Source organism: Panthera leo, chromosome B3, assembly GCF_018350215.1.
Source record: "Panthera leo isolate Ple1 chromosome B3, P.leo_Ple1_pat1.1, whole genome shotgun sequence".
Lineage (NCBI taxonomy): Eukaryota > Metazoa > Chordata > Mammalia > Carnivora > Felidae > Panthera > Panthera leo.
Genome location: NC_056684.1, coordinates 46,915,916 through 46,937,544, shown reverse-complemented (window position 1 = coordinate 46,937,544; position 21,629 = coordinate 46,915,916). Strand labels below are relative to the sequence as shown.

The following is a 21,629-nucleotide window of genomic DNA, read 5'->3' as shown; positions in this document are numbered from 1 at the left end:
GTGCTTGTTCACCCCTCCATGCTGCCTCCAAGTTAGAGGTGACTGAGCCTGGACAGCCCATGACAAGGTTCTCTGCACAGTCTTTGGGGGAGGTTGTCAAAGAAAGAAGAGGAGATGTGTGTTCTGTGTTTAGATGGGACCCAGACTTTGCTCCCTGGCCCCACGTGGGGCATCACAGGGTAGGCTCACATCCATGTCACCCCTTCCAGATGGCTGACATTGTCGAGGTGTCCCGCATATCAACCCTGGAGCTCCAGAACCAGCTGGATGAGTATAAGGAGAAAAATCGCAGGGAGCTTGCAGAAATGCAAAGGCAGTTGAAGGAGAAAACCCTAGAGGCTGAAAAGTCACGTCTGACTGCCATGAAACTGCAGGATGAGGTAATGACTGGCTGGATCAGTTCCTGGTTTACCCCTTAGTCAAACTATCCTCAGAGACGGCTTTTAAACCTTTCTAGGAGAGACTTGGGGTAGATCTTAAGACGGCATTTGTGCTTGATTCTTCAGTGTTAACCCTTAGGATACATGGGGCAAATGGCATTCTAAGACACAAAGTCCTAGGGCCTCTGACATAACTTGAATGTGGCCATCTTCTTGATTAATTCAAGATTTTCTGCCTCAACTGTTTAGCTGCTATTTGTGGAGCACGAGTGGTGTACCCAGCTGTGCCCAAATGATTCCTGTGTATTAATATTTTAATTTAATCATCGAGCAAGTATTATAGTAAACAATCACTTTTTGCCATTCATTTAGAAAATATAGACTTTTATTAGGGTGGTTGGGGTAGACAAGAGCTTCAGAACAACAATGGGTGGAGACAAAAAGAAATCCTCAGGAATTTATGAGTACTGAAATTATTAAAACATTTTTAGCTTTATATTTAGGAATAATAGAGCAAAGTAACTCAAATGTTAGCTCCCTTCAGTCTTGACTCGTAAAGAACTAAGAAAAAGGGAATGTTTTTGATTATTTTAATGGAAAGCTGAAGGCTCTAAAATACAAGTACAGCGTCTGCTGATTTCTCGCTGTGCCTCTTGCCAGCTGGATGACCTTGAGCAAGTTACCCCAATTTTCTGAGCATCTCCTCTTTCCTCTTTAAAAGTATACAAAATAATGATCATTTCGTAATGAAATGAGATAACACATGAAGCTATAGAGTAGAGGCTTTGCATGTCCTGGACACTAATGTTAAGGTTTTTTTTAATTCCAAGACTTGCTTTTTTTTCACAAGCAGTGCCAAGATTCCACAGGAAAACAAGATTTTCTTTAAAAAACAAACTTTTAATGTCTTTGATGATCAAAGAAATGTTACCCATGAGTCAGTGCTATAACCGCGTGAGAGAACAATGGATATTTATTACAGACCTCTAGAACACTTCTGGAAGGACCCTGATAACAGGTCCCCTCAGCTTCAGCATCATATGATACAGGACTCCACAGATCATTGAAATTAGCATAGTGACATCACAGTTCTCTTCGGCGTTAAAAAAAAAAAAAGTCATTTGCATTTCTATGGCAAATGGGAGGGGAGATTCAGATTATTTGGTGTCTTAACACCAACAACCACATGGTGTGCTGTTTTGATTTTGGAAAAATCAGTGTCACATTGACCCCTGCAAAGTACTTCCTGTTAACTCTCTGTGTAACGGTTATTGTTCTGCTAGAATCTTTGGATTGGAAGGAACTTTAGAGATCCTCTAGTTAGATGAGGCAACTGAGATCCAGAAAGATTCGTTAAGGCCAGCAGGAGACCTATATTGTTTATAAAAGAGCAGTAATTCAAAAGAGGATTTCTTTTTTTTTTTTTTTTTTTAAAGAGCTCTTGCCCTTGTCCTGGGCTCCAACTTCTTATTTTTTTTTAACATTTTATTTATTTTTGAGGGAGACAGAATGTGAGCAGGGGAGGGGCAGAGGGAGAGGGAGACACAGAATCCGAAGCAGGTTCCAGGCTCTGAGCTGTCAGCACAGAGCCCGATGCGGGGCTCAAACTCATGAGTCATGAGATCAGGACCTGAGCTGAAGTCGGACACTTAACCGACTGAGCCACCCAGGTGCCCCCAAAAGAGGATTTCTTAGGGTGAAAGCAAAGATGGCCCTTCTTAGATTTTTCTCTGTGGTGTAACCCTATGAGACACTGTTTCCATGTAAATGGCAGAAACACACACCTCATCATTCGGGAAGGAAACTGCAGTCAGATACCGCCCTGCATTAAGCTATGGAAATCAGTGGAGTTGTTTAAAACAAAAGTGAATAAACAGGCTAGGGTCACTCTGGATCCTTGAAAAGCTTAAGCTGTACTCTTCACTGTCCCTGAATCTGTGTTTCGGTTGAGCTGAGTTAAAACTCCATTAACAAAAAAGTGGTTTATCCTCAGGGCCACAGCACTGCCTTCTTCGCTTTAAGAGAAATAGATGTTTTACATATTTTGCCTTTGGTGTGGATCTAGGAAGTTCTGATGAAGGTAATCGTTAGAGAATTAAGACTCAGAATTCACTATTCAGTTTATTTTCTAAATCCCACTTAGTGAAGGGCAGTTCTGACTACTTAAAGGTAACACTAGTGGGTTCAAAAGTTACTTGCTTACTTGGGATTCTTACTTGTGATGTATTTTCTGGTGCATATTTGTATTGAGTACTCTTAGTTTGACATAGCCCTTGCGAGACGTCAGGAGGGACATACTGGGCATTAGAAGACAGGAATGTGCTGGGCAGTGGGAAGGGTATCAAGAAGGGAGTGTGGGCTGTGCATTGGTTTGTCAGTCTTTCTGACCCTCAAACTTCTTTTCGGGTATTAATCTCATTTGATTCTCATCTTAGCTCTTTAAGGTAGGTTTTATGATAATCCCATATTACAAATAAGGAAACTGAGTCACAGAGGTTTTTTTGCAATTTAAAACTTTATTTTGGAGAGATTTAAAACCAATTTTTTTTCACTGTTTATTTTTGAGAGAGAGAGAATGCAAGCAGGGGAGAGGCAGAGAGAGAGAGGGAGACACAGAATCTGAAGTAGGCTCCAGATTCTGAGCTGTCAGCACAGAACCTGACACGGAGCTCAAACCCACAGACCGTGAGATCATGATCTGAACCAAAGTTGGACATTTAACTGACTGAGCTACCCAGGTGCCCCTGGAGAGGTTTTTTTTTTTTTTTTTAATGCTCTATAGTATAGTATCTAAAGAATATTCCATCATTGTTTTTCCTTGGGATGATTCTCCCCTTGTGCTCTGGTTCAGTTACCACCAAGCCAGATGAAAGTCTGTAACTGGAGAGATCTTCCTCAAGGCTATGCTGTTGTCATAGAAAGGTCCGGTGTTCCGATTAGCCTCCACGACAGGAACCCATTCCCTTAGGTCTTTCCACTGGACTTCTGAAACTAGGCCAGCCTGCTGGGCCGCCCCAAAGACCATCTTTGAGGCTTCCCCAACTCTCTATGAAAATACCCTCAAAGGATGCTGGTTTTTTTTTTTTTTTTAATTAAACTTTTTTCTTAACGTTTATTTTTGAGAGGGGGAGAGAGAGTGCACGCGTGCCCGCGTGCAATTGGGAGAGGGGCAGAGAGAGAGGGAGACACAGAATCTAAAGCAGGCTCCAGGCTCTGAGCTGTCAGCACAGAGTCCAATGTGGGGCTCGAACTCACAAGCTATGAGATCATGACCTGAGGCTGAAGTCAGAAGCTTAACTGACTGAGCCACCCAGGCACCCCCAAAGGATGCTCTTCTTTTTTTTTTTTTTTTTTTTTTTTTAATTTTTTTAACGTTTATTTATTTTTGAGACAGAGAGAGACAGAGCATGAATGGGGGAGGGTCAGAGAGAGGGAGACACAGAATCTGAAACAGGCTCCAGGCTCTGAGCTGTCAGCACAGAGCCCGACACGGGGCTCGAACTCACAGACCGCGAGATCATGACCTGAGCTGAAGTCGGCTGCTTAACCGATTGAGCCACCCAGGCGCCCCTGGATGCTCTTCTTTAATGGAGTTTGCCACTCACTGTCATATACTCTCTGAAGGAAATAAACCCCTGGTGTAGTTATTCCTAAAACTGCTTTCACCCCAGCTCCAAGAGGGAAGGAAGTTGGAAACAAAACAGATAGCCTTTGTCTTCACTGAATCAATCCACACAGATGTGTAAGGAACACCTACTGTGTGCTGAGGTGGCTGGTTCCCTCAGGGAGCTTCCAGAGAAGTAGAAAACATGGACAGCCCCTTGTGTATGAATCTCTTTGTGGCACGTTTTTCAAAGCCTTTAGTTCAGTGCCACCTTGTGGATGAAAAAAACACTGTAAATTATGACAGCTGATACAGGATTTTCTTCTAGAGGCAGAGGTTTTCACCTAATACTGCACATTTATATTATTGGATTTTGTGTCTGTAGGTTGTTTTGGGGTCATTAGTTCAGTTGTTATTTTCCCCTGATTTTGACCCTCCACTGAGATGATGCCGGTACAGGTGGGTAATAAATTGCACTCTAGGAAGCACTTACCTAGTTCAGTGACTTTCAAGTGTTTTTGGCTATGACCTATGTGGTAAGAAATACATCTCGCATCGCAACCCAGTAACAGGTACGTCCATACAAATATATGAATATCTGGCACAAAGGTTTCACAAAGCAATATCTGCTTGTACTGCTCTACTCTGATATTTTCTGTTACACTTAATTTCAAGATGCTAACCAACATCTACTACATTGAATTTAGAACCCAAGGGATTACTACTTGTAGCTAGAGGAAGAGGAAACTGAGACCCAGAGGGAGTTGGAGCTTGCTCAGGGTCTTCTGATCTCCAGTACGTGGGCATCCCCTGATCACCGCTGGGGTCAGCCTCTGCAGTGTCCAAATGCTGTCCAGGTGCTCCTGATGCAGCCCAGATAACCGCCCACTCCTTCTAGATGCGTCTGATGGAGGAAGAGTTACGGGACCACCAGAGAGCTCAGGATGAAGCACTTACAAAAAGGCAACTTCTGGAGCAGACCCTGAAGGACCTGGAGTATGAGCTGGAGGCCAAGAGTCACCTCAAAGATGACCGAAGCAGACTCGTCAAGCAGATGGAGGTCTGTAGGCCGCGTGAGTGTGAGCTGGGGCCTATGGAGGGCGAGCATGGGACACAAGAGAAGCCGTGCACACCTAAGCCTTTGGTTTTTACTTTCTGGAACAGCCAGACCTTTGTAGTCATTTCTCGATTTGAGGAAGAAGCTGGTAGTTGGTAGACGCATAGGACATCAGAGCTGAAAGGAATGATGGAAACAGTGCCCTTGTTGTCTTCAAGAGGAAACAAAACAGAGCCCCAAAGAGGCCAGGTGACTTTACATAAGGGCACACAGACAGAGCATTTCCTGTTGATTGCTTTGGAGATGCTTCCCACTGTAGAAGAGGTAGGACGGCTGCACATCTAAAGAGGGGCTGAGCTGTGCCTTGCACCCACACTGCCTGACTGCTGGCTCTCACTTGCCTCACCACATGGCTCCATTCCTGTTCCTGACTCTGGCCCGTTTTTTCTGACAGATGATCCACCTTGCCCAAGCTAGTGGCAAACTTTGTGGCTCAATTCTTGTTTGGATACACCGTATGTACATAACCCAAGACAGTAGGTCAGGATGTGCTCACTGGAATCGCCAGCTGGAGGTGATCAGTTCACAGGGTGAAAACACAACATGGCAGATAAGTGTGAGTCAAGGACTAGAATATGAACATGAGCAGGCTACCGAACATGACAGGAGGGACCTTAACGTCAGTCTCCCTGAGCCTGTAAAACAGAGTAATGCTCAAGAACAAAACCAGCCCCAAACCACAACAACCCCCCAACACACACACACCCACATCTCAATGGAGTTTAGAGAGAGAAAGAGAATCAGCCCCACGCCAAGGAGAGAAGTTAAAATTGTCAAGGTTTTGATAAAAGTGCTTAAGGACAGAGAGAGATAGTTTGAACTTAAAACCCATGGAATTTTTTATTTGATTTTGCAAATAAAGAGAAATAACTTTTAAAACCTCTAAGAGACTTAGTAGCAATTTTTATCTAGGGAGTGATGTTTCAACAATTAAAGATTTTATTAGATGGGCCCTTGTTAGAGGCTGGAATAACCTGGTTACGGTTCTGTTGTTCTTTTGTAGGATTGCTGTGTATTTTGCTGTTGTCCTCATTCTGATCTCATTAGAGGGGCTCATTTTAAGGAAAGCTAAGGTCAACCTGGTTAACTAGGAAGTGATTTTTCAAGGACCTAAACAATCTGGTTAAAAGCAGGCTAAAGCCTCATCAGGCAGTGGTGTAAGAACCTTTGGTGTAGTGGCCCCCTGAATGCTCCTGGTGGGTTTTGAATTGTACAGATTTTAGGCAGGAAGAGAACCGTGTGAGGAGGTGCTTTTACCTAAACATTGGGGTGCCATCTTCTAGAATGTTCTGACTAAAACCTTTTGCCAACTCCAGGTCTAGAGGCAGTGACATAGCTGGGCCTCACTCTCCCCTGTGCAGTGGTTTAGTTATTTCTCCATTAGTTACAGGACTAGTAGCTCTCAAGGGCCTACCTCTGTGACGCACATGGGAGGCATGTCTCCTCCCCTGATAGGCGGCTGGCAGGACTGTCTTGCTGGGACTAATATCTTTCCTGTTCCTTTGCTGCATTTAGCAAGTTAATTCTTGGGATTCCAGGGCTTTCTCAACAATTGGGCGTTTTCTTTAGACTCAGAAACTCAGAGGCTGTTTTATGTAAACACAGCACTTGTGGACCCTTGGTGATTTCTGACAAAGGCATAACTGTCCCTGGAGGAGTCAGGAACCACTGAACAAACACGGGGCTTGGTGCGGAACCCAGCTCTCCCTTCCAGATTGGACTTTGGGACTCTCAGCCTCCGGGGAGGGAGCTTTCTAGGTTCCCGAAAGACTTTGTTCACCAAGAGGGAAGGCATTCACAGACATTTACTCATTCGCATGAGTTCTGTGAGTCTTATTTTTGGCATTTACAGAGGCGTCCATAGCTTGTCAGCCAACTTTGACAATTGCAGAGACAGTGTTTACGTACAGATGCTACAGACTCATGTTTAAAAACTCACCATGCTAATTGCTTTTTAGCGTGCGTGGCTCTGAGTTAACCCAGACATATGACAAATTGGCTAGTGACAGGAGAAACATGTGCGCAAACCCCACAAGCAGAGTGGTTTGTGTTAGAAGCCTCTTTTTTTGTACACACAGCTACTTCGAAATGCTTTTCTCTTAGCACTCCGTGGTGTTAAATGAAGGCCCAGCAAGGAAGAAAGAGATGACAGTTCTTCTGTAATGACTGGTTTAACAGAATGGACCACCACTGTCTCTGTGTTACTCTGGTGCAGATTTGGGACTCCACAGTGCAAAGTGCATGAGGTTCCCTAGAAGAAACAGGCAGGTGCAAAAGTATGTCATAGACTTTACTCCTGCAAGGTTTAGGAAACCCTGAGCAGCAGAGAGAGAAAAGCATTGTCCAGAGCTTGGAATATTTAGAGAAGTATGTCTTGGATGATAGCTGAGCACACACATTCCCTTTTAACAGGTAACTTGGAGACCTTAGCCTTAGGTAGATCTTAGGTAGATCTTTGATTCATGAGGGGGGGAAAAAGACATGAAGGAAACATGTTAAAATATCCCTAGTGCTTATGTTAGGGTTTGGGATAATATGTATTTTAGAAATGCACAATTACATTTTACCTTATGAAAGCAATAAAACACAGTTTTTTGGGCATTGTGGGAAATAGACACGTCCTTTCCCCAAACGCTGAGGATCCCCTGCTTTGATCTTCCCTTGAGGTTTTCTTTCCACAGGGCAGTACTTGCCCTTAACCCGGGTCATCGCAAGTTCCATTGGGCGTGTTTGTGTCTTCCTTCTTTCTTAGGACAAGGTGTCTCAGCTGGAGATGGAACTGGAAGAAGAAAGAAATAATTCGGATTTGCTGTCTGAGAGGATCACTCGGAGCAGGGAACAGGTACTGTGTGTAGTTGAATGATGAATGGATTGTCCTTCGTGAAAAAGGAAATGTGAGAAGTTAAACCCACGGATTTGGCCAGAGGAGGGAAGAAAATTCTTGCCCTTTGGAAACGATGGAGGACTGAGTAGTCTTCCCCATAGTAAGCCACCAAGACAGAGATATAACGTATAACTGAAAGCACGCAAGGTGGAAGTTTCCAGAGTGGTTATGGGGAACAATCTACTGGCCATGATGGGCAAAGTGCTTTTAGAGCAGAGGCTCTAAGAATTATTAGTTCAACAAACAATTGCGTGAAATTTTGTGGCTGACACTGTTAGTGCCATGGAAAGTGAGTGATGTGGTGCAGACTTTTCCTTTGAGAAGCAATAGAGACACCTAGGAAGCAGTCACCATACAATAACAGTCCCTTCCAAGTGAATGCTTTTTGCAGTTTTCAAAGGGAAGGAATTCCCCTTATCTTTGATCTATCCCTACAGCAGCACCTGGAGATAGCAGGGGCAGTTCTCTCTGTCCTCACACCGTAGATAATAGAACTCATTTCCCACACTACACTCCATGTAATCCCAAGGGTTCTGAATTTTTTTTCCCATTTTTTAATTAAAAAAAAGTTTAGAGTGATCACACATGGAACCATTATGGGACAGGATTCAAAATATGCAGTGGCAGTTTTGAAGAGAACCTGTATTCTCTAATCTCAGCCTTTCATTTACAAATGATACATGTGGCTGCCTGTAGAAACCTGAAGGGATGTACTCTCAGTGACAACTCAGTTGTATGCTGGGCTGAACATGGTCCTGGAGAAGCTGTACGTAGACATTTGGAAAGCTCTTTGCCACTCGACTTGCTTTGGGCACCTTCTTAATTAAACAATGCAAACAAAACCTAAAAGCCTTGGATGATGCTGCGTATAATTGAGAAAAATATCTGTATAAAGGATTAAAATGAAAAATCTGAGAAAGGCAAGTTAATTTGGGCAAAATCTTTATCCAAAGCAGCACTTTCCTCAGGTCACTCACTCTTCTACTTATCCACATGTGCCACCTTTGCACCGCCTCAGGATGCCCAAAAACTGGAGGTGCCAGTGACTGGGGACAGTGCCATTCCAAGCTGGTAGCTCCTCTTCAGAGTCAGAGGGGAATCACTGGCTTCTTCTCCATTTGCCACTGTTTCCCTACTGACAGGCTCTTTGCAAACAAGCACGACAGTCCTGCTGTTTTGCTTCTGAGAGTGAAGAACTTGCAATCCGAGGCTCCGTCCTCCCTTCCCACTGAGCTCAGATTCAGTTCTGCCTGCGTGTTCTGTGCTGTGCTGGTAGCATCCTGCTTAGGGGGCTGGTAGCCCAACCAGCCGGAGCTGCAGAAGCTCAGAGAAGACTCTCGTGAAAATCTGAAGTCCAGATGGGGAGCCCAGCCTTGACACTTGAGCCCTCACGGGTTCTTGCTAAAGTCTGCATTTTGTTAAGTTCCTACACTGGTATAAAAGCTGCTTGGTGACATGTTCCTGCCAGCTTGGCTGAGCGGCCACATTGCCACAGGGCATTTCAGGATCTGCTGAGCATTCGTGATAACAGAAGTGGCCATGAATTTGTTTTGCTAATGCTTCTCATGATGTATTCAGGGAATGGGGGGAACGTCTGTCATCCAGTCCCTAACCAGGCAGGGAAAACAGACTCCCAGACCCCATGTTTTACACCAAAACCAAAACACAGACCCAGTGACACAGAAAGTGGTTGCCTCCCTCTGCTCAGCTGATGGCCTAAAACTAAGAACACCGATCGCTTAAATCAGTTTCTTTTGGCCCCTTCTTCCTTCTCTCACCTGAGCACGGGAGGCATAGAACTGCTGGAAAGAGCACCAGACTTTGAGTCCAGGGCCTGACTCCTGCAACAGCCCCAGGGAGCTCCAGGAAAGTCCTAGCCTCTCTGAGCGCAGTCTCTAAAGTCTATGAAAGTGAGGCTGTTTGTTCAGGAGATTCCTGGAGGCTTCTCCAAATTCTAACATTGAGGTGCCATGACTGGCTGCATATAACCAAGTCTCTGAGACACTCTTTAATTCCCCATCCTTCCCTGTGTCTGAGCTGCAAGTCTGAAGAGAGGGTTCTGCTGTCTCCAGCGTCTTTGTCCTGTTCGTTCTGTTTTCCTCTTCTGTTTCCTTTCTGCGCCCTGCCCTCTCTGAGGTAGGGAGGGAAGGTGAAGCCTGGTATCTGTTTTAAGCGGAAGAGTGGAGCATCATGTTCAAATTGATGTAGGAATTGCTAAAAAACAACAGCAAAACAAAACAAAACTCCTGACTTGAAGTGTTGTCTCCTGATCCAGTGCCCAGGGCCCCTCTTCTGGCCTTTGCTGCCTCTGGATTCATGAGGAAGCATAGTGCAGAGAAATGGGTTGACCAAATACCTGCCTCACTGGAAAACATTTAATTCTCAGTCAATGTCAAGGTTAATCTGAGCCTTTTTTTTTTTTTTTTCCCCCCCTCTCCTAAAGGCTCCAAGGAAGGGTATAGATGGTTGGATCCTGATTTCAATCTACTTACTTTAACGTCTAGGGCCATGTGCCTGTTGCCTTCCTGCCAGAATCAGAGAAAGGGGAAACTTCCAAAACTAAGATGCCTTCTTCTCTGCCCCCTCAAACCTATGACACCTCCTTAACAGGGACATCTCCTAAAGAACAGGAAATGGTGCCTGTCTCATATCTCCAAGCTGATTTATAACGTCAGCCCTGGATGCTCAGCAAACTGCTATCAGGCTCTGAAAAGAGAAGACATGGGGAATTTATACTTTTTGGGTCTTGCTCTCTCTAAATTGAAAAGGAAAAGGTTACAGCTCTTACTTAAATCCTGCATTCTTACAAGCTCCCTTTCTGAATTTCGCTTCCCCCCAAACATCTCTCATTTTTCCCCTAGTCTTAGTGGGAAGGCTTTTGTGGAAAAGCTCGGGGGAAAAAAGTTGTCCGGAAGTATCAGTAAATGGCCAGCCCATTTCAGAGAATCTTAGATCTGGCAAGGACTTCCAAGTTCCTCTCCCCAGACTTCTCGTGCAGTGCACAAGAGATCTGAGGCCTAGGGCCACCCACGATCTTGCCAATTCACACAGCCAGTTAGTTGTTAGTTGCCTTAGATCTCCTGACTCCCCAGTGTTCTATCTACCAGTGCCTGTAACGTATGACGGATACCTACTGTGTGCATAAGTAGCATGTGGTGGTAAGGCTGCAAAATGATCAAAAGTGGTCCCTGTCCTTGAGTGCTGTGTTTAAAGAGATGGACCAGGGGCGCCTGGGTGGCTCGGTCGGTTAAGTGTCCGACTTCGGCTCAGGTCATGATCTCACGGTCTGTGAGTTCGAGCCCCGCGTCGGGCTCTGTGCTGACAGCTCAGAGCCTGGAGCCTGTTTCCAATTCTGTGTCTCCCTCTCTCTCTGCCCCTCCCCTGTTCATGCTCTGTCTCTCTCTGTCTCAAAAATAAATAAAAAAACGTTAAAAAAAATTTTTAAAAAAAGAGATGGACCATGCCCCCAGAAATGGTAACTAACAAGAAAAAGTGCAGATACTCAATGCCAAGTGTGAGATGTAGGCAGGTAATGAGGGAAAGACCATCATAGCAGGGGTGACCATGGGAGTTCTTAGAGGAAGGCCATCATAGCAGGGAAGACCATGGGGCTAGTTTTGAAGAAAAGGTAAGATTTAGACAAACCAAGGAGTGGGAAGGGAATCCTAGATAGAATGGATGGTGTGAACAAAGATTGGGAAGTAGGATATTTGCAGTGTTTCAAGGAGCAATGAATGGACTGCTATGGCTTGATTAGGTTTCTGGTTTCCATAAGGAAATAATAGGAGATAAATTTGGAGAGGCAGGTTGAGGGTATTGAATGGACCCTATCCTGAAGGCAGTGGGGAGCCATCGAAGGTTGTGGAGCAGACAGAGAAGCTTACATAGTATTCTAGAAGGTTAATGTGATTGGGTTGGGACAGGTGAACGGGAGACCAGGAGGAAGCTCAACTGGGCTTTTTCCAGGGACAGGAAATAGGAAAGGCAGTTTTGAGATCAAACATTCTATCCTTTCCGTGTTTTTTTCCCCCTCCTCTTATGCATACATTTGACACTCAACAAGTGCTGGACACGTTATTTATGAACTCTAATAAGGCCTTTTCCATACATGCTCAGGATGTTATTTTTCAGACTGATGGATTCAGGGAATCCTAATAGAAAAGTTTTTTCAAACTTTTGGATGCTTGTGTTTTGTTTTCCTATGTGGCTAACAGGAAGGAGAGGGATGAATTTAGAGCTGATAAAGTGACAGCTTATTCTATAAAACAGAGGTTTCTGTTTTTGAAACCAAATATGGGTTCACCATATGCAGGAAGGTTTCTAACTTGTAAATTGAAGGAAAATTCATTTAAATAGTGGATATTTTACTGGGTTTGGTCTGTTTAAATCCAGAGAAATCCTTTTTCCTCTCTTTCCTCCAAAACCATTTACAATAGCTGTCTTTATTGAGGATTCCCTAAGTGCTGGGCGCTGTGCCCTGTGCTGTGCATGCTTTCTGTCGCTGTTTCCAGGCCTTGTGAGTAAGTGGCCACCCAGGGTCATGAAGCTTGTAAGAGGGGAACCTAGGATTTGGCTCCAAAGCCATTGCTTCCCACCTGTTCCCATCATCCCAGCATTAGACTAAGACTGGTAAAGACCTGCCCCCTCCCCCAAATACATTTAGGGGCTCTATTCCCAAGTGAAAGATGAAGCCATGGTGTCTCTTAATACGGATGAGGGTTTATGTTCACCTGATCTTCTCTTGATTGTCCTGTGAGTCCAGAATTTACATAGTGAAAGAGGCCCAGCATTGGTTTTAAATGTGTCAGGCTGATGTTCTAGCTCACTGGGCATTGCTGTGTCATTGCTGGTGGTTGAGTACCAACAGTTAACAGTAGGGCTGGGCCTAAATGGAGAGGCATTTTCTTGTCCACAGAGGCCAAGGTAACCCAGCCTAGTGGAAAGGTGATTGATCTGACATGGGCAGCTGCCAGACAAGAGGAAAAATAACAACTGGAGAGCTTTGGGTGGCTTCATGGTCTTTCTAGGGGCTGAGTGAGGCTTTGCTGTTGCCTTGGCAACTATAGGATAAGTCCCAGTGGATAAGGTTGCAGGCCTGTGCAGTCATTCCCAGGTGGTGGGCGCCAGTCTGCTCCTCAGTCTGCACCAGGATGATGCATCCTCTAGGATATGGTACTCCTTTGTAGTCAGTGACAGAAGGATCAAAATGGGTTTTTTTTTTTTTTTCCTTGTAATTAAAACAATCCTACTCTCAGAACTGCTTGCTGCTGTATGGGCTGCTCCAAACCCAATGTGTATAGTTGGTTAATAATGATTTTCCTCTCTTATGATTGAGGATCTTCCTGGTATTTTTAACTCCAGCCAGGAGTGTAGGTCACAAGGCCCTTTACAGCCCAGTGGTAAACATAGGTGATGGGATGAAATATTGTTATTAGCAGTCATAAATATGTTTGGCTTCTTGTTAACCCGGAGCAGCTGCTTTTAATCCTGAGCGCTGGCTCAGGTCATGGGTGCCTCTGACATAAACCCCACTGGAGTCTGATACTGTTATTTCCGATTGGAATGTTCTAGGTTTAGCATTCCTTCAGTCCAGCTGTGATAAACTGTTGCTTTCAGCTCCTGTTCTGTTTCTAATTTGATTGGAAGTTTTTATTTGGTCTATTTAGTATAGTTGAAGGGTAAACAGCATATGAAGCACTAAACTTCTATAAAGAAGTATTTTCCCAGACTCAGATTTACTTCTCTAGTCCAAAGGAGGAAGCCGGCCAAGCCAGAGGCTTTTCTCCTTTCTTTTCTTTTCTTTTCTTTTCTTTTCTTTTCTTTTCTTTTCTTCTCTTTTCTTTTTTCTTTTTTCTTTTCTTTTCTCCCCTTCCCCTTTTCTTTCCTTTCCTTTCCTTTCCTGCCAGTGTGGGTGAGAGGAAGAAGGATCTGATCTAGAATCTTCTCAAGTCATTGGGCCCATCCTAGAGATCACTGTATTGAGCAGAGCTAAAACCCAGCCTTGGGAGTGGCATCCGTCACTTCACATGGTATTCCTTGTATAATGCTCCACGCAGTGGATTTATTTTGGAATTTTCTGTCAGGTTGTTCTTTCTGAAGAACCGAAGAAAACTTGTCCTGCCTGCTAAAAGCCTTGGATTGCAAAAGACTCGAGAAAAATTGATGGCCCGGTCACATTAACTGTTAGGTTTTATGGTTGCACATTTGTTCCTTCCTGTTCTTTGCTCTGATTTATTTTGCATTTAATAGTGCATTTTATTAAGTGCAAATATTTTGCATTTTAATAGTCATCGTTTGAGGGGATGTGGTGAAGTATAAATAATTACTGTTTTGTTTTTGTTTTTCGGTTTTTTTTGTGTGTTTGTTTGTTTTGGAGTATCACCCTTTGCCCTGGGCTCTCCAGGGAGGTCTTGAACCTGTGGAGGCCTCTGGGATGCTGACCCTCTGAGTGTTCGTTTGCACTGGGAGGCCCGTGTCCTGGTAGGACCCAGATTTTCCAGTAAGGGGCACTGAGGGAACAAGGCTTTGGGCACCGGCTGCGTCTTTAAGTTGCAGGTTTGTCTTGAACTCCCGGTCTGGGTTCAGCACTGCATGGCCCCTTGGTGGTCCTCGAGTCCCTCCCTGGCACTGTCTGCCTCACTCCTCTGTGGAAGTTCCCGCCAGAATGCTCTCTCCTTGTGGGATTTGCCCTTCATTGAGAGACGGGGGTTTTCCCACATGTGCTAAGAGGGAGAAAAGGAGTGAATGATTTTTAGCCAGAAAGCCTGGGTTAGAATCCCAAAACTGCTTCCGAAGTTCCTGAACCTCCCACCTGGAAAATGGGGTGATAACATCTGCCTCACAGAGTGCTAGGAGGATTGAAGGGCCCACACGTGCCCAGGACACTTGGAGTTGCCCCACCGCACCTGTCACCGGGGGCTTTTTGCTTCTTGGTATGTCCCTGCTCGGTCCTCAGGCCTGGAGCATAGCTGTAGCAGTCACCACCCACCCCCTAAAAGCAGATGCTGTAAACAGCTGCAGTGAGACCTCTGCCTCTGCTCTGCTGGCCTATTACTGTCTTTTGGTACTTTTTGGCCTTACATCTCACAGCAACTGTTAACCTGCAGTTCTTCCTTAATCCACACTTGGGGAAAATAATTTTCCGTTCCTCCCCTCCCTCACTCTCTTCCTCCCTTCCATGCCTCTGAGCTACAGGCACCTGCCTCCCCTAAGTCCTGCACTATGCTCTCTCAGAGACTCAGAGAACGGTCTCTCCTACTCCATGCTTCCCCCGGCACCGGGCCTGCATCCTGTCCCTCCCCGTACACGGTCAGTCTCCCTGTCCGGCTCCCTTCTCGTTACTGTCCAGCATCTAGAATTTTCCTCTCCTCCGTGATTCTCACCCTTGCCTGCTGATAGGTTTGGGGCCCCTCTGTGGCAGTCTTCTTTGGGGAACCTCACGTCCCCAGCCCTCCAGTTGTAGGTGACTCTTGTCACCGCTGGAGTTCAAGGAGAGGTATTGACCCACCTCGTCATGCCCCGCACCTTCCCAGTTTTTGTGGTTGGGCTCCCCCCTCTGCTGAGCCTTCCAGAGTGGACTTCTTGTCCTGCTCAGGTGCTCTTTCCTGGGCTTCCTTATGCCTGACCTTCCTCAATCCTCACCCTTCTTGGCTTTGGGGACAGGGCCGTGCCCTGGCTTCCTCCCGGCCTCCCCTAATGGAGTTGGGGGAGCATGCTCCCCAGGGCACATTTCTGGGTCCTCGTCATACAGTTCACCTTGGGGGTCTCATCAGTCCCACGGCTTCAGCTGGTGTCACCCAGTCTCCGTACTTGTGTCCACAGCCTCTCCTGGGCTCCAGGGACTGATGGGGCTATTAACAGGACCTACCTCCTCCAGGGCGGTGAGGACAAAATGAGACAGCACTGTAAAGATGCTCAAGATTTCCTTTAGTGAGTGCAGTCTCCATGCTTGCTCCTGTCACCTGTTCTGACAGGCCCTATGTGACTGCTCCCTGTCCCCCATCTCTTAACCTGCTTGTCCCCTGTCCCTGTGTGTGCAATTCCTCCAGCAGCCCGTCCTGTTTCCCACCTGCCACTCGACTCACCAGTGGCCCTGATTTGGCAAGCTCTATTCCCTCTCCTGCTCCCCTCAGACCTCTCAGGTAGGTTGCAACTGAGGGTCTCTTTCCCCGGTCCTGTGAGCTTGGGCTGTGACTTCTGTCATGTGCTGCATATACAGGACTGGTTCCTTTGTCCCCCACACGGCTATACTGAGGGCAGGTCCTGCGTTGGTCTTAAGCGTCCTGGGGCTGATTGTGTAGTGTATCCTGACCTATCCTATCATCCTAAGACCCGCTGTTCCCCAGCAGGCAAGTTGGTGTGTTCACAGACACACGCTCACTGGCACCTGACAGGGCAAGCCTTTTCCGGGGACACTCCTCAGAGTCCAGAGAGATGGGGTGACTCCTCTGTGGCAGGGATGGGGGCAGGGGCCTCTGGCTTCCTCAGGAGAGCCACAGAGGGTGGCAGAGCCACCAAAATGTGCTTTCACTGTACATTGCTTTTGGCCACCTCGAAGAGCCTTCACAGGCTGTTTTGTTCGAGTGCCTTGTTGTAGAGACGAGTCTGCCTCCCAAAGGTGAGGCGACTCAGGTCACACACAAGTGAACTTGGAGCCAGAAGAAGAGCCAGGCGGCCACTGCTCGTCTGTGTAATTACTTCCCATCACAGTGACAGTTTAACCGCATTCTCAGTGGAGTCCTGGCCTCTGCCCAGGGGCGTGAACGCGACGCTTCCGCCCGGGAGGCACGTTGCAGTCCCGTGGCCCGGCCGTGCTGACACCCTCCGTGCATGGTGTGGTGTGTGCAAAGGCCCCGCTCCGAGTGGGCTGTGAGCCCGCATTCATTAGCTGTGCACTTTGTGCTCTTGTGGCAGTTACAGGAATATTCCAGCACCTTTATAGCATGTGATTCTCAAGGGCTCTGGGGCCATGCAGGGAGGGAGCCAGGTCACGAGGCAGAATTCTCCACGCTCTGCCTGCTGACCCTTTGCATTGCTGGCATTTTCCCCTACTGCATGCAAGGATGCCCTAAGGAGACTGCCTTCTCCCCTTGGGTTTTACAAGACAGCTGCATGCGAACCCTGGATCCATTTGAAGCCTTTTCTGCAGGTTGGTCCAGAGAGCCAGGGCAGGTGGAGTCGTGGGCTGTGAGTAGGTTTGATCTGGGTTCTAGTCCTGCTGTCTCCAGTCACATGTATAACTGCCCTGGGCATCAGTGTCCCCTGTTGTAAAATTCTGAACCCTGTCAGTCAGAAATGCAAAAATGTGAATGTTTTTTGTTTTGACTGCACAGATACCCCCTCATCTGTGGGCAGAGTCCCAGCCTCCTCCATGTCCAGGCCCTGCCTATCGCCTGCCTTATTCCTCGGCACTCCCTGTCACCCACTCCAAGCCAGACATACCATATGCACAGTGCAGGGACCGTGGGAGAAGGGAGGAGATGCAAGTGTGGCCCAGCAGGGTCGTGTCTCCTGTTATTCCTGGGACCCCCGGGTCTTGCTTTCCAGGCAGATGGGGGGGGAGGGGTGAGCTTTTCTTTTCCTCAGGTGCTTGTGCAGGTGATGAAAATCCCAGTGGAGGCCAGGCTGGTGAGATTGTTAGAGATGCTCCCCAGGTATCCAGGCACTCCCGTGCGTACACCTCTTACCCAGGCTGAACCCCCACCTTATAGGGGAGGGGGTGGGTTTTATTTCCCCTGTCAGTTCTCCTGGCCTCTTCAGGCTGCCCTCTGCTGGACAGTCCTGGGAACAGGGTCTGGGGCCTCTGCCTCTGGTGCTTGTTTCACTGCTGCCTAAAGCCCGCTGGGAATGGGAAACAGAGGCAGGCGATAGGACTTCTTTCTGGGTGCTGCTCAGCTAGCCTCATTTTCTCTTAATACAGAAGAAATCCTCGGTAGCATTTAGGCTTTGCCAGGTGACCGGGAGCTGCCCAGTATTCTTGCTGACTTTTGTTGGTGGCACATGAAGGGAGAAATCTAGCAGCATCTGAGGTATGCTAACTGTAGTAGAAGCCTTTTCTGAACTTTGAACTTGTAATGCAGCAGTCAGGAACTCAGATGAATACTACAGCCCTCCGTTACTAGTTCTGTAGATCTTGGTCAGGTTGGATCACTGACTCATCCCGGTTTGCTTGGACTCAGTTTTAGCATCGTAAGTCCTGTGTCCTGAGAACATCCTCGGTCCTGGGCGAGCTAGCTGGAGTGGTTGGTCTCCAGACAAATTCATGAGCTTCTCTAAGCCCCGGTGCCCCGAGCAGAGATAGTACTGCCTACTTCCTGGGGGTGTTGTGGGGACGTAACAGGCTAGTGCTTGTGGAGTGCTAAGCAGGTGTACCAGTTTTCTAGCGCTGCTGTAACAAAATGCCCCCAATGGGGTGGCCTAGAACAACACAGATGTGTTATTTCACAGTCCTGGAGCCCAAAAGTCTGAAATCAAAGTGTCAGCAGAACCATACTCCCCTTGGGCCTGTGGAGACGCTCCATTGCTTCTTCCTAGCTTCTGGCAGTTTTCTGGCCCTTAGGCATTCCTTGACGATAGATGTCTCCCTCCAATCCTCTCTCTCCATGTGTCTCTCTTCACATGGCCATCTTTTCCGGCTTCATATCTGTCCCTTTGTCCAGAGTTCCCCTTTTTATAAGGCCACTAGTCATGTGGACTAGGGCCCACCCTAATGACCTCATTTGAGCTTGGTTACCTCTGTAGAAACCCTATTTCCAAATAAGGTCATATCTTAGATACAAGGAGTCTGTATCTTTTGGGGGGGGGCAGGGGGGACATAATTCAGTCCATAGCAGCAGGGTTTGCTATGACCATTACTGCCTTTTGTGTCATTATCTTTGCAATCATCACGAAACCAAGAGTATCTGCGAAACAGCTCCTGCCCCCAAGAGGAGACGGCCTGATGAAGAGGAGCTGGCTTGGCAGTTAGGATTTGGTACCCGGGAACCATTTGAGCCTGAAGGATCTAGAGACAGCCTGTCTCACTGCTGGCTTTGTTCTGTTTGGTGCAGATGGAGCAGATGAGGGGCGAGCTACTCCAGGAGAGAGCTGTCAAGCAGGATTTAGAGTGTGACAAGATTTCCCTGGAGAGACAGGTGAGGCTGGCTTTGGACTAGACCACCACCACCCCCACCCCCAACAGGGTCGTCTTTGCATGGCATCCAAAGAACTCTGGGACATAACCCGCCCGAGAGGTGGAGGTGTTCCCAAGGTCTTTTCCAGAGAGGTTTTCCCAATGATATTAAATCTGCTTGGAGGTTGAGCAGCTTGGGGAGGAGAAATTGCAGGTGGTGTCTTCTGGATCCTAAGAGGGCTAAATTTTAACGCAAAAGAAATGAAAAAGCCGTGAGTTGCTCAAAGCTTATTTGAATCATTTCTCTTACATGCCGTTGACGTAAATTCTTCACTGAATACTATGTATGTTATTGGCGGAGGAGCCTATTTTTCCTGCCTCCTCCACCCCCGATAGGTTTGACAGAAGAACAAGGCCATGCCTCTTGCCTGACATCTAGGAGTCCTAGGACAGCCAAAGATTTCACTTGGGCTCCTAAGGGCATGTGGTAGAACCTCTTCTCTTGGCCTGCCAGGAGCTGAGTGCTCTTGTTTCCTTGGAGACGTTGCTGGCTTCCCTAGGTCCCCTGGGGCCATGCACCCTGTCACGGAAGGCAGCCTTATCACAGATGCCCACCAAATGCTGGCTCCACCCTATAAACCTGCACAGAGAGTGCGGCAGACACACACCCCTCACAGCACCCCCGTCTGATTCTAGAACAAGGACTTAAAGAGCCGGATTATCCACCTGGAAGGTTCCTACAGGTCCAGCAAAGAGGGGCTGGTGGTGCAGATGGAGGCCAGGATCGCTGAGCTGGAGGACCGTCTGGAGAGCGAGGAGAGGTGAGCCCCACCAGGACCAGCTGCGGTGCAGAGGCCTGGCACGTAGTGGTGGTCACACTGCAGAGTGCTTTCCCATTTGTGTCTCTTGTCCTCATGAGCCTTCACGTGAGGAGGGTAGAGCAGGTACAATGGATGAGAAAACAGAGACCCGTCCCAGTGAGTGCTTGAGGAAGGTAACCAGGCTGAATATACATCAGCAGGACGACAGCACAGGCAGCCTACTCCTGAGTCCCCGGCTTCCCCACCATGCGGCTGCCCCTCTCCCCACCCCTTACCAGACCACGCTGCCTCATAAGCTACTGAGGTTGAGCTGGTTTAGAGGCAGGAGGTTGACTCTGCCCCCGGGGGCCAGAGGTATTGGAGCAGAGGGCAAGTGCCATCTCAGAGATTGGTGGGACCCCCACAGTGGGTGGGAGGCATTGGGATCAGAGGGCCACACTCATTTCCAGCAGATTCTCTGCAGCTAGCTCTAAGGTCACAGCCTGGGGGTCAGCACCAGGGTTGAGCTTTACTGGCCTCCGTTCTCACTCTTGGCCCCTCACCTTCCTGGAAGGGGTGAGGTGCGTGTGCATATGGCACTGTGCACTATCGGTTTTTCAGTAGGACTTTGGGGCCGGGCTGGGGCAGCCTGAGACCCGTGATGCTCACACCCTGGCAGTCAGGGACCCTCTGCTGTAAAAGTAGAGTCTGGGACTGGAAGAACTCAGGGCAGCTCCAGTCCCAGCTCTGCCTGTTGCTGACTCTGTGGTTTTAGGCGGGTCACTCCCCTTCATAGGGCACCCTTTCCCTCACCTGTCCAGGAACAGCCCCTTCGTCCCATACTGTCGTGTTCTCCCACCCTAACCATCACGTTGACCAGGCTGCCTGGCTGGAGCTTCCCCTCCTCCGCAGACTGCCCTGGGCCTCCTGAGGGGCTGAGATGAGAGGGTTTCATTCTCCGCACCCCCCCCCCCCCCCACCTTTCCAGGGAGCGGGCCAGCCTCCAGCTCAGCAACCGACGGCTGGAGCGGAAGGTGAAGGAGCTGGTGATGCAGGTGGACGATGAGCACCTGTCCCTGACTGATCAGAAGGACCAGGTGAGGGACCCTCATTCCCAGATGGGATTTTACACCCCAGGTAGGAGGGTGATGGAGTTGTGGAGGCTGAGTCCCTTCTTCCCCTCTCCCCAGGTGCATCGTAGAACATTGTGGCCTTTGTAGCCTACTTCAGTAGGGGGTTCAGTAAGCCCTAGCCCCTGAGCTGAGACTGGTTGCTCCCTTTGCCATCTCTCGGTCTCTTGGGGAGATGGTGGCTGGATTGCTGGCCTGTCTGTGCTGGACTCTTCTCTTTCCCGGCTGGACTGGGCGACCAGCTAGCACCCAACCTGCCCTCTCTCCCAATGCAGCTGAGTTTGCGCTTGAAAGCAATGAAGCGACAGGTGGAGGAGGCTGAGGAGGAAATTGACAGACTAGAAAGTTCCAAAAAGAAGCTGCAGAGGGAGCTGGAGGAACAGATGGATGTCAACGAGCAGCTGCAGGGACAGCTCAATTCCATGAAGAAGGACCTAAGGTGGGTGAGCGTGGTGGCCCCGTGGGGACCGTGATTCCTCTGACATTTGAGGAGAACTTGGCGCTTTCAGGGCGTTCTCACTCCTGGTGTCTGAAGCCAGTTCCTTGTTGTCGCCTTGAGGGGTCATCCCATCCTAGAGAGTGGCTGCATCCACTTGGGTCACCC

The 21,629-nt window shown here is 47.9% G+C and overlaps 1 protein-coding gene across 5 annotated transcripts in view; it reads left to right on the top strand.

The window, feature by feature from the left end:
• CGNL1 (cingulin like 1) overlaps positions 1–21,629 on the top strand; it is a 157,439-nt gene that overhangs the window by 131,430 nt on the left and 4,380 nt on the right. For all 5 annotated transcript variants that reach the window (XM_042941917.1, XM_042941920.1, XM_042941916.1 and 2 more), the window contains 7 exons: positions 210–380; positions 4,883–5,044; positions 7,854–7,943; positions 19,034–19,117; positions 19,792–19,916; positions 20,884–20,992; positions 21,301–21,464. In XM_042941917.1, the coding sequence (XP_042797851.1) occupies positions 210–380; positions 4,883–5,044; positions 7,854–7,943; positions 19,034–19,117; positions 19,792–19,916; positions 20,884–20,992; positions 21,301–21,464 (905 nt within the window). The remainder of the gene's footprint in view (positions 1–209; positions 381–4,882; positions 5,045–7,853; positions 7,944–19,033; positions 19,118–19,791; positions 19,917–20,883; positions 20,993–21,300; positions 21,465–21,629) is intronic.